The sequence below is a fragment of the Phyllostomus hastatus genome, unplaced genomic scaffold, assembly GCF_019186645.2.
Source record: "Phyllostomus hastatus isolate PE091 unplaced genomic scaffold, TTU_PhHast_1.1 phas_contig_80, whole genome shotgun sequence".
Classification (NCBI taxonomy): Eukaryota; Metazoa; Chordata; class Mammalia; order Chiroptera; family Phyllostomidae; genus Phyllostomus; species Phyllostomus hastatus.
Window position 1 is genome coordinate 17,658,381 of NW_025333960.1, and position 13,206 is coordinate 17,671,586.

The 13,206-nt window shown below is 38.4% G+C and overlaps 1 protein-coding gene and 1 long non-coding RNA gene across 2 annotated transcripts in view; one reads left to right on the top strand and one right to left on the bottom strand.

Moving 5' to 3' along the window:
* COLEC12 (collectin subfamily member 12) overlaps positions 1–13,206 on the top strand; it is a 206,216-nt gene that overhangs the window by 185,606 nt on the left and 7,404 nt on the right. Inside the window, exon 9 of the mRNA XM_045850214.1 lies at positions 6,305–6,450. Coding sequence (XP_045706170.1) covers positions 6,305–6,450 — 146 coding nt within the window. The remainder of the gene's footprint in view (positions 1–6,304; positions 6,451–13,206) is intronic.
* Positions 1–13,206, bottom strand: part of LOC123826234 — a 133,132-nt gene that overhangs the window by 71,506 nt on the left and 48,420 nt on the right. The window lies entirely within an intron of this gene.

The following is a 13,206-nucleotide window of genomic DNA, read 5'->3' on the forward strand; positions in this document are numbered from 1 at the left end:
TATCCTGGGGCATCCACTGTGAGCCATCCTCCCTGCTGGCCTGGAGGATCTTTTCCAGAGCGTGTGGGTAACAATACGAGTGACAGGTAGTGTTCTTCCACTTATATAAGAAAATCTGATTTCCAAGACCACAATCCAGAAGACATATATAACAACCCCAAATGTGCACATAGGAAAGAACAGGGCTTCAAAGGAGATTTCAACATTCTCAGTAACTGATAGAACAAGCAGAAAAACCAGAAGGGATATAGTAGGCACTACCACCTAACTTGACTTCATGCACATTATGGAACATTTCATCCAACAATTACAAATATATACTCTTTTCAAGTGCTTCTGGTACATTCACCAAGATAAACTATATGCTGGGCCCTCAAGCCTTAATAAATTTATTTTTTTAAGATTTTATTTACTTGTTTTCTAGAAGGAGGGGAAGGGAGGGAGAAAGAGAAGGAGAGAAACATTGATGTGACAGAGAGACATCGATCAGTTGTCTCTTGCAAAACCCCAATCAGGGACAAGCCTGCAACCCAGGCATGTTCCCTGACTGGGAATTGAACCTGAGACCTTTTGGTTTGTAGGACAATGCCCAACCCACTGAGTTACACCAGTCAGGGAAAGTCTCAATACATTTAAAAGCAATGGAATTATACAGAACATGTTCTCTGACCAGAACAGAATTAAATTAGAAATCAAGAACAAAAAGAATAGCTGGGAAATCCACAAATATTTGGAAATAAAAGGACACACATCTAAATAACCCATGGGCCAGAGGAAAAAAAAATCACAAAGGAAATTTTCAAATGTTTCAAACAAAATGAAAACACAACATACCAGGTTTTTTGGGATGCAGCTAAAACAGTGTTTAGAGAGCATTTATAGCTTTAAAACACTTTAAAAAATTTTTAGTTTCCAGCCAAGATGGAACCTTGTGTAGGTAGAAACACTTTGCTTCCTCACACAACTGAAAGAAGGATAACAACCAATTTAAAACCAATGAACAGCCAGAAGTGCCAGAAAATCAAGTTGACAACCAAGGAGTTAAAGAAACGTTCATCCAGACTGGTAAGAGGGACGGAGACAGGAGATGGGCAGCTGAGTGGACAGGACACACAGCAAGGCAGTAGACTGCATGGGTCAGGAGGGGCTGGCTGAACAGGAAACTAAAGATTCAAAACCTCTAGCTGTAAACTACTGCGGGGGTTACAACAGCAGGAGAAACTCCCAGTCTCGCAGGAGAAACTCCCAGTCTCGCAGGAGAGTTCATTGGAAAGTGAGGCTAGAGCAGAGCAAGCAAGGGACATTGTTCCCTCTCTAATCCCTCCCCCACAGACAACGCTACAATGAAGCTAAGAGGGTTGCCCCCTCCCCACCCAGTGAATACCACCCCTTACAATGTAACAGGTACAAGACAAAGAACTATAGCCCAAATGAAAGAACAGATCAAAACTCCAGAAAAAGAGCTAAACAATGAAGAGATAGACAACCTATCAGATGTAGAGTTCAAAACACTTGTAATCAGGATGCTCACAGAATGGATTGAGCTCAGTCACAAAATGAAGGAGGAAATGAAGGCTACCCAAAGTGAAATAGAGCAAAATATACAGGAAACCGACAGTGAAGGGAAGGAAACAGAGACTCAAATCAATGATTTGGGACAAAATGGAGAAATAAACATCCAAGTGGAACAGAATGAAGAAACAAGAATCCAAAAAAAATGAGGAGGGGCTTCGGAATCTATGGGACAACTTTAAATGTTCCAATATCCGAATCATAGGAGTGCCAGAAGGAGAAGAGGAAAAGCAAGAAATTGGAAGCTTATTTGAACAAATAGTGAAGGAGAACTTCCCCAATCTGGCAAAGGAAATAGACTTCCAGGGAGTCCAGGAAGCTCAGAGTCCCGAACAATTTGGACCCAAGGAGGAACACACCAAGGCACATCATAATTAAGTTACCCAAGATTAAAGATAAGGAGAGAATCTTAAAAGCAGCAAAAGGAAAGGAGTTACCTACAAAGGAGTTCCCATAAGGCTATCAGCTAATTTTTCAAAAGAAACCTTACAGGCAAGAAGGGGCTGGAAAGAAGCATTTGAAGTCATGAAAGGCAAAGACCTACATCCAACATTACTCTATCCAGCAAAGCCATCATTTAGAATGGAAGGGCAAATAAGGCACTTCCGAGATAAGGTCAAGTTAAAGGATTTTATCATCACCAAGCCCTTACATGAAATGTTAAAGGGACTTATCTAAGAAATAGAAGAAGATCAAAAACTATGAACAGTACAATGACAACAAACTCACAACTATCAACAACTGAGCCTAAAAAACAAAAACTAAAACTAAGCATATAACTAGAACAGGAACAGAACCAGAGAAATGGAGATCACATGGAGGGTTCTCAGTGGGGAGGGGAAGAATGTAGGGGAAAAGGTACAGGGAATAATAAGCATAATTGGTAGGCTTAAGATAGATGGGGGAAAGTTAAAAATAGTATAGGAAACAGAGAAGCCAAAGAACTTATATGTATGACCCATGGACATGAACTAAAGTGGCAGAGAGGATGCTGGCAGGTGGGGGATGAAGGGTGGAGGGGGATAAAGAGGAGAAAAAAAAATGGACCACTGTAATAGCATAATCAAAATATACTTATAAAAGAATATAAACAAATATTAGAAATAACATGGAGGTAGAATATAGAATTTTAACAACAACTTATTGGTTATGTGATGCATAACTCGAACGCTCTCACTGAGCAATTCAGGATGCAATTAACCAAATTAAAGAATGACAGAGATACAGTCTCTCATCAAAGTCAAGAGAATATAAGGTCCGCAGAGGAGAAAGGGATAAGAAAGAATTTTGGTCGATTTGAAGCAATCAAACAAAATTTTCATGTTTTTATGTTTAAGTGAATCATTATATATAGCCAGTAAATAATAGCTACAAAAAAAATGAAAGAAAAAAATTTTAAGTTGAAAATCAATGATCTACGGTTCTACTTTCAGAGCATAAAAGAAGAACAAATTAACCACACAGTAAGTAGAAGGAAGGAAGCAATAAAGAATGGAAAGCAATGAAACAGAAGACAGACAAACCAGAGAGAATCAGTGAGCCAGGGACATGTCAGAGCTGATCTTTCTGCTCTTCATGGAATAAATGCAGGTCCATCATTTGACAGAGGTTGTCACTGTTAACAGAGGTCACCTGTTAGCACAGGGGAGTCAGACACGAGTGGGATGTGTAGACTCTGCCGGCTTGGTCAGAGCAGAACTGTGAGGTAGCATTTTAAGGCTTTGCCTGCCTACTTGGCTTGCATCTGGCCACCTTAGATCACTGGAGATGTGATATTCTTCCTGAGGGTTTCCCAAAACACAATGAATCTGCCTTATTCTTGCCCACTTCTTGGTCCTCTGCACAACACATCACTTGGTGGAAGTATGCTGTCAAGTTATGAGTAATGGTTCTCACCTCCACATCACAAAGATAAAACATGGGTAGCCTTTCTATCCATAGAGACTGTTCAATATAATATCATATACTGTGATTTTTAGACTAGAGAGACAGAATGGTGGGGCCCAGAAGGGACCCCTCAGTGTCACCTCACTCAGTAGTCCATGCTTCATGTTGCCGTCAGAGTGGCACTGGCTTGGGCCGCAAGAGAGCAGTCTTCCACTAGACAGACCCCTAGAGTGGGAGAAAATTCTACAGCAAAAAAGTACTTCTCACTAGTAATATTTTCCTGTTTTGAGCTCAGACTCTTACCAGCAGAAGTTTTTTGGCCATGAAGCCTCAGTCAATCTTGTGGTCAATGAGAAAGTTACTAAGTTGTGAGGTTGGAAGGGGCGAATCCCAAGAGTCAGACGTGTTCTGTCTCCATTAGGATCAGCCAGAATCCTAGGGAGGTGGGAAGGGATGGTTGGCAGGCAGCGGGGAGGGGTCACACCCACAAGCTGATGTGCTTATGTGTTTCCAGCTCACTGGAACATTGAATCCAAATGCTTCCAAGGTCCCTGGTGCATTTACAATATGAGTGTGTTGCTACCCAACCACTTCTGTGACATGTGTATTATAATATGAGATTCCGGGATTTTCAGCCTAGGACCCTGCCATTCTTTTCCCAAAATCTGTCCATGAATGAATGAGCTTGTACTATTTAAGTTGCGTTTTGTCTCCAAATATGTGCATTCTATTTATCTAACATGTTCTGTTCTGTTTTATTACAAGCATGTAGACTGAGAGGGTTTCAACAAATCACTCCACGTGATTTTAGCTTTTCCAAAGGGATGCTTTGAGACTCGGGGTATTCAGTCTACAGGACAGATTGCCCTACAGCCTGGCTTCAGGACTCCACCACCCACCCACATGGGTCCCACCTCACTCATGCTGCTCACCTCCACAGAACTGCATTCTACTTTATAAGAAATTACCTGTGATATCAGTTATCTTTTTGTATGGTCTATAAATCACTTTTATCTACTAAAAATGACAAGGAAATGCAAAGCATGAATATTATACAGCTCTTCTATCAGAAATCATATTTATACAATTTCCCAATTAACTGAGAAATAAAAAATATCGAATGTCCCATCATTATACATTTAAGAATCACAGGTCTCGAATTTGGTTAACAAAATTGGAATCGAGCCCCCTTACATTACTGGCAGAAATAAGCTGAATGTACATCCACAAGAGCAAACTACCCAGGCATCATTGACATTTCCAGAGGGGTTCTGCAAGGTGGACAGAAATGCACAGAAAAGCATCCATGTGAAAGTAAACTGTTTATCCTTCCAACTTCTCTCTCTGGCATGACTGTGGCAGCATGGGAGTTTCAATTCATCATTTCTTGCCCACTGCATGAGTTCTGTGAGAGGGCCAGGACTGTCAATTTGCCACACTGCTGTGTGCCATCACCGTGAACTATCCCTGACCCAGAGTAGGTGATCTATGGGTGTCTGTTGTGTGAAAGTGTGAATGAATTACTATTTTTAACTCTTCCTCCTAACTGTCGCCCCATTTTTACTCTCCTTAGTTGACAGTTTCACCTAAATTACCTTTTCATCACTAGTTTTATTTAGGTAAGGTCACTCATCACTTTTTTTAATCCCCTTTAACTGTAAATTTCAAATGTCCTTTCACACTGCCCTCTGATTTTGTTGGCTTTATTGTCAAAGATGTAGGGCAATTGGGCTCTTACCCTTGGGTGGTCCTAGGCCACACGATGGCTGATGGAATAATGTCAGAGTTCATGGGAAATGCCTCCTGCTGCAGATGTTCTTTCAGACCCTCCACATAAGACAAACTTGTCCTCTCAGGTAACCACAGGCCTCTGTGCAAGACCTGCTCCTTAGAGAACATTGACTTTCCAGTTTTGACTCTTGGAAGCACGTCTAACTTATTGCATGGAAACAAAATTAAGAACAGCAAACCCTGGCAAAGTGGTGATTTGAGCGGCAGCATCCAAGTTAATAAGCCCAAGTGAACTCATCCTAAATAAAACTTGTTTTTAAGAATCCGTCTTCCAAAAAAGGCAGTGAAGTGCATGAGTCATTTTTAGTAAGATTAAATTACTATTTCTTTCTAAAACAATCAACCATCTACAATTTAACCAGACAGCCATAACCAAGTGTTTGTAATTATAGGTTCTTGTAAATGTGTATCAAGAGTCTCTCACTTTCTCTGCCTTTTTGACTTGTTACAGAAGCAAGGTATCAAAATACACAAAGATTCCTCTCTGGATTCTCACAAGAGTGGTGTGCATGTATCATATCCTCAGAGTGCATATAAATTCATACACAAATATTTACACACATGCCCAGAAGTCAGCATTGCCATACACACTGAATATTTTCATTCATCAAACTGTGTAGAAGAAGGAATTACCCCCTTAGCATTGTGATCAAGCAGCTCAATGAGTTGATTTCATTGTGACCAAGAAAACCTAGAGGGGAGATGCTGTAATACACATTATAGGCATACCTCGTTTCTAGAGCACACAATAAAGCAAGTCATAATCTTTTTGCTGGTGAAGGGTTTTGTCTTCAATTTGTAAAAAAAAAAAAAAAAACACAACACCTGGGAAGCATAATAAAACAAAGCACAATAAAATAAGGTACACTGTACTCTGCAATACAGGTAATTCTTATTCTAAATAAGAGTATGCATGGATTTTTAAACAATGCATTTTCATTCTAGGACAAATGACATGCTTCAGTTTTATTTTTCCTGTTTCCCCACTGCTTTGGGGCAAAGAAAGCTTCTACATGACTTTGAAAATAACACTCAATTTCTGTTTTGTTAAAAGAAATTGGAAAGCTGGACAGCCAGATAACTGGGGCCATGGCCAAGGGCCAGGAGAAGACTGTGCTGGGCTGATTTATGCTGGGCAGTGGAACGATTTCCAGTGTGAAGACATCAATAACTTCATATGCGAAAAAGACAGGGAGACAGGTAAGCAATAAAGGGGATTTAAAAGGGAACTACAGAGCTTCTAACCTGTTAAAGGGTAAGATGACTCTGAATCCGGTCCTGCTTCTGCCACTTACTGAGTGGGCAGGTTATCATCCTCAGGGGGAAAATAATGGCATCCTCTCAATGAGGTTGTTGTGAGGACACAATAATAAATGTGCTTAATGTATAGGAAGTGCTGAGTAAATGTTAAACTAACTGGCTTGGGTTGTAATATTGTCACTCAGTTGTTAACATATGGCTCCAGTGTTGTATCTTTTTCATAGAGTTCCATACACAGATAATTCAGGCAGCTAAGCTTTTAATTCCACATGTATTCATTGAGCATTTACTATGGGCTGGATGTTGTGCTAAATAATAGAGAGATATACTCAGTGCCCCTATAAGTTAATAAGCCAAAGAGGCTTTTGGAGATTTTTTCATTTCAAAAGATACTTATCATAAGCTTCATTTATACATGACCTTCTTTAGAATGTGGCCTCTTAGTTTGCTTCATCAGAACTAGATTTAAAAGTTTATAGGGAGAAAGAGTGAATGCTAATAGGTATAGGATTTCTTTTGGGGGTGATGAAAATGTTCTAAAATATGATTAATCTTAAATTGTACAACTTTATGAACTTTTAAAAGATTTCATTTATTTTTTGACAGGGGAAGGGAGGGTGAAAGAGAGGGAGAGAAACATCAATGTGTGGTTGCCTCTCACATGTCCCCAACTGGGGACCTGGCCTGCAACCCAGGCACGTGCCCTGACTGGAAATTGAATGAGCAACCCTTTGGTTCGCAGGCCGGCACTCAATCCGCTGAGCCACACCAGCCAGGAACTTTGTGAATATTATAAAAACCACTTTAATTGTATACTTTAAACAATATATAAATTATATCTTATTAAGTCTTTCTAAAAAAAAGTTGGTGGGAGACCTTGGAAGGCAGGCACTATCTTTGCACTCTCCTTCTGCCATATTACTGAGTGCCAGTATCTTTCTAAAGGGTACCTCAGTTTTTTGCAGATTCTGCCCAGGGGACATCCCTTGACCACCTGGTTCTCAGGGCCAGGAGAGCTTGCATTTCTGAATCTACTGGGGCTATAACAGAGACAGTTCTTGGCCAGCTACCACCCACCCCCAGAGCACAGCACACATAGCAGGATGAACTACACCCCCAGTCCTTCTGTGAAAGAGGCCTAGTTGCTTGTTCTGGAGCTTTCACAAGAGGGACAAGTATCTGGTTTAGAGCACACCTAGGGGACTACTGAGGCCAGTGGACATAATCTTTGCCTAACCCCTCTGCCTTACTCCAGGTCATCAGCATCTCCCAAAAAGGAACTTGTACACTCATCTGGTACCCTGATCTTTGTGACAACCTCTCAGGAGACACTTCTGGGTCACCCAGCCCTGGGGGCCAGTGGGACTTCACTTTTGGTACCATAAGACTATATATATTTGCATATTTTAAAAGCTGCTGCCTAAAGATGTGGATTCCAATCAATCTGAATCTGGGTGCTGAGTGAAATCCTCCCCTTTAGGACACTGACAGGTCTTGAAACTGCCTCCACTACGGGGGGGTCACTAATTATAAAATAGGCTGCTTGGACAATCACAAGAATTTAAGAAACAACCAAGAGCTAGGGCAAGGTTCAGTGATACGTTTCATCTCGTATACAAGGCTGCCCCCTCAAAACTGGCAAAGGTGGTCTTTTATCTAATGCATAGAAACTGACATAGAGAATCAAAGTAACTGAACAGAGAAAAATGTGTTTCAAACAAAAGAACAAGATAAAACTTTAAAAATCCCATAATGAAATGGAGATAATTTACCTGATAAGGAGTTCGAAATAACAGTCATGAAGATGTTCACCAAACTTGGGAGAAGAATGGATGAACATACTGGGAACTTCATCAAAGAAATAGAAAATATAAAAAAGTGCCAAAAAGAAGTCAAAGGGCTGAAGAATACAATAACTGCAATGAAAAATACACTGCTGGAATTCAACAGTATACTAGATGAAGCAGAGGAAAGGCTCAGTGAACTCAAAAAGAGAGCAGTGGAATTCACCTATTCAATCTGCACAAAGGGAAAATAGAATTAAAAAAAAAAAAGTATAGACAGCTTAACAGACTTATGAGTCCAGTAGAGCAACATTCATATTATAGGGGTCTCAGAAGGGAAAACGAGACAAAAGGACAGAAACTTATTTGAAGAAATAATGGTTGAGAATGTCCATAACCTAGGAAAGAAAACAGACATCCAAATGCAGGAAACCCAGAGAATTCCAAATAAGGGGAACCCACAGAAACCCACAGCAAGATCCATTACAATAAAATGTCAAATGTTAAAGGAGAGAATATTAAAACTTGCAAGAAAAAAACAACTTGTTTCATACAAGGAAACTTATGAGACTGTAAGCAGATTTTTTCAACAGAAACTTGTCAAGCTAGAAAAAAAATGGCATGATATATTAAAATGCTGGAAAAAAAAAACCATCCAACCAAGAATACTCTACCTGACAAAGTTGTCCTTCAGAATGGAAAAGAGATTAAACATTTTTGTCGAGAAGCAAGAGCTAAAGGATTTCATCATCACTAGACCAGTCTCACAAAATAAAAAAAAAGTTAAAGGGACTTCTTTAAGCTGAAAAGAAAGGGTGCTAATTAGTTACAGGGAAACATATGAAAGTATAAGTTTCACTAGTAAAGGTAAATATATAGTAAAATTCAGAATAATCTCATTTTGTAAAGATGTTGGATTAATCACTTATAGAGCTATTATGAAGGCTGAAAGACAAAGGAGTAAAAATAACTGTAACTGATAATTTACAGTTAATGGATACACAAGAGCAAAACATGGTAACTGTGACATCAAAAACATAGAAGTGATGGGGAAGAGTAAAATGTAGAGCATTAGAATGTGATCAGACTTGAGTTGTTAACTTAAAACAGACTGTTATAAGTATAAGTTGTTATGTGTAAGCCATACAGTAAACACAAAGCCAAAACCTATAGTAGATACACAGAAAATAAAGAGAAAGAAATCTAAGCATACGCTAATGAAAATCATCAAATCACAAAGGAAGCAAGAAAAGAAGAAAGGAACAGAGAAACTGCAAAACCACCAGAAAACAATTAACAAATGGCAATCAGTACATACTTCTCAATAATTACTTTAAACATAATTGGACTAACTTCTCCAATCAAAAGACATATAGATAGATCTGGATAGATATAAAAACAATCTATATGTTGTGTAGAAGAGATTCATTTCAGTGAAGAACACACACAGATGGAAAAAGATATTCCATGCAAATGGAAACCAAAAGAAAGCTGGGGTACATATATTTATATCAGACAGAACAGTGTTTAAAACAAAAACAGTAATAAGAGACAAAGTCATTACATAATGATAAAGGAGCCAATCCAACAAGAGGGTATAATATTTGTAAATATTTATGTACCCAGCATAGAAGCACCTAAATACATAAAACAAATATTAACAGAACTAAAGAGATAAATAGATAGCAATACAATAATAGTAGATAACTTTAATGGGTAGATCATCCACACAGATAATTAATAAGGAAACATTGGCCTAAACAACACATTAGATCAGATGGACTTAACAGATTCTTAATATTTCATCCACAAGCAACAAAATACATATTCTTCTCAAGTATACATGGAACACCATCCAGGATATATATCATCTGTTAGGCCACAAAAGAGTCTTAATAAATTTAAGAAGGCTAAACTCCTATCAAGCATCTCTTCTGACCACAATTATGTAAAACTAGAAATGAGTTACAAGAAGGAAACTGGAAAATTCACAAATATGTGGAGTTTGAACAACATGCTACTGAACAACCTATTGGTCAAAGAAGAAAGCAAAAGTGAAATAAAAATATACCTTGAAACAAATAAAAATGGAAACACAGCATACCAAAACTTATGACATTCAGCAAAACCAGTTCTAAGAGGGAATTCCATTGTGACAAATACCTACATTAAGAAACAAGTGGAGGAGGCTCTATAAGGGGATAAATGGTAAGGGAAAAAATTACAAAAAAAATTAGACTTCCAGTCAAGATGGAGGCATAGGTAAACATACGTTGCCTCCTTGCCCAACCACACAAAGAATTACAACTACACCTCAAAACAAACAACACCCAAAACTGTCAGAAAATTGAGCTGTGTGGAAGTCCAACAACCAAAGATTTAAAGAAGCCACATTCTACGGCCACAGTACTAAGACAGAGAGTCAAAGCAGCTCTACCTAATACACAGAAACAAACACAGGGGAAGCTGCCAAATTGAGGAGCCAAAGAAATATGGACTAAAGGAAAGAACAGAACAAAACCCCAGAAAAAGAACTAAGTGAAATGGAGATAACCTATCAGATGCAGAGTTCAAAACACAGGTGATCAGGGTGCTCAAAGAATTCACTGAATATGGGAACAAAATAAAAAAGACCCAGGAAGACATTAAGGTTACACTAAGTAAAATAAAGATAAATCTACAGGGAACCAACAGTGGAGGGGATGAAGCCAGGATTCAAATCAACAATTTGGAACATAAGGAAGAAATAAGCATTCAACCAGAACAGCAAGAAGAGAAAGAATTCCAAAAAACTAGGATAGTATTAGGTGCTTCTGGGACATCTCCAAGTGTACCAACATCCACATCATAGGGATGCCAGAAGGAGAAGAGGAAGAACAAAGAATTGAACATTTATTTTAAAAAATAATGAAAGAAAACTTCCCTACTTTTGTGAAGGAAATAGACACACAGGTAAGCACAGAGAATTCCAAACAATTTGGACCCAAAGAGCACCACAACAAGACACATCATAATTAAAATGCCAAAGTTGAAGGATAAAGAGAGAATCTTAAAAGCAGCAAGAGAAAAGCAGAGAGTTACCTACAAAGGATTTCCCATAAGACTGTCAGCTTATTTCTCAAAAGAAACTTTGCAGGCAAGAAGAGACTGGCAAGAAGTATTTCAAAGTGATTAAAAGCAAGGACCTACAACCTAGATTACTCTTTCCAGCAAAGCTATCATTTAGAATGAAAGGGCAGATAAAGTGCTTCCCAGACAAGGTAAAGCTAAAAGAGTTTATCATTACCAAGCCATTATTATATGAAATGTTAAAGGGACTTACTTAAGAAAAAGAAGATCAAAACTATGAACATTAAACTGGCAACAAACTCACAACTATCAACAATTGAATATTTTTTAAAAGAACAAACAAACTAAGCAAACAACCAAAACAGGAACAGAATCGTAGATATGAAGATCATATGGATCACTTTCCATACAGAAAATTGAACTGTATGGAAATCCAACAATTAAAGAGTTAAAGAAACATGTTCCCTATCACCTGGGAGGTGGAAGGGGGTGAATGGGAGAAAAGGTGAAGAGATTAAGAAACATAATTGGTAGGTACAAAATAGACAGGGGGATATTAAGAATAGTATAGGAAGTGGGGAAGCCAAAGAAGTTATATGCACAACCCATGGACATGAACTAAGGGGAGGATTGCTGAAGAGAATGGGGGTACTAGGTGGAGGGGCAAAGGGGGAAAAATGGGACCATTGTAACAACAATCAATAAAATATATTTAAAAAATAAAAAGAAAGAAACAAGAAAAATGCCAAATAAACAACCTAACTTTACATTTCCAGGAACTAAAGTAGAACAAGTGAAGCCCCAGATTAGTAGAAGTAAGGAAATAACAAAGATAACAGCAGAAATAAATAAGATAGAGACTAAAAAGACAATAGAAAAGATAGCTAAAACAAAGAACTGGTATTTGAAAGATCTTTTTAAATGACAAACCTTTAGCTAGACTCACCAAGAAAAGAAAGATGGCCTTAAATAAATAAAGAGGGGCCCTGGCTGGGTGTCTCAGTTGCTTGCAGCAGCATCCCATACACCAAAAAGGTTTTGGGTTCAATTCCTGGTCAGGGCACATACCTAGGTTGCAGGTTCGATCCCTGGTGAAGACACATACAGGAGGTAACCAGATGTTTCTCTTTCTCCCTTCCTCTCTCTAAAAACCAATAAAACACATCCTCAGGTGAGGGTTTAAAACTAGAGAGAATAAGTGAAAGAGGGGACATCACAACTGATACCAGAGAAATAAAAAGGTTCATAAGAGACTGCCATGAACACAGTTATATACCACTGAATTGGACAACCTAGAAGAAATAAATTCCTAGAACATACAACCTACCAAAACTGAATATGAAAAAATAGAAAATCTGAACAGATCAATTACTACTAAGGACACTGAATCAATTATCAAAAATCTCCCCATAAACAAAAGCCCAGGAGCAGATGACTTCACTGATAAATTCCATCAGACATTTAAGGAAGAATTAAAACCAGTCCTTCTCAAACTCTTCCAAAAAATAGAAGAGGAGGGAACACTTCCAAACACATTTTATGAGGCTAGCATTATCCTGATACCAAAGCGAGCCAAAGACACAATAAAATTACAGTCCCATATTCTGATGAACACAGATACAAAAACCCTCAACAAATTATTAGCAAACCAAATTCAACAATAAATTAAAAGGATTATATACCACAATAAACTGAGATTTATTCCATGGGTATAAGGACTATTTAGTATGTGCAAATCATTCAGTGTGATATACTACATTAACAAAATGAAGGATAAAAATTATATGATCACCTTGACTTCTGGCCAAGATGGAGGCATAGGTAGACACACAGTGCCTTCTCG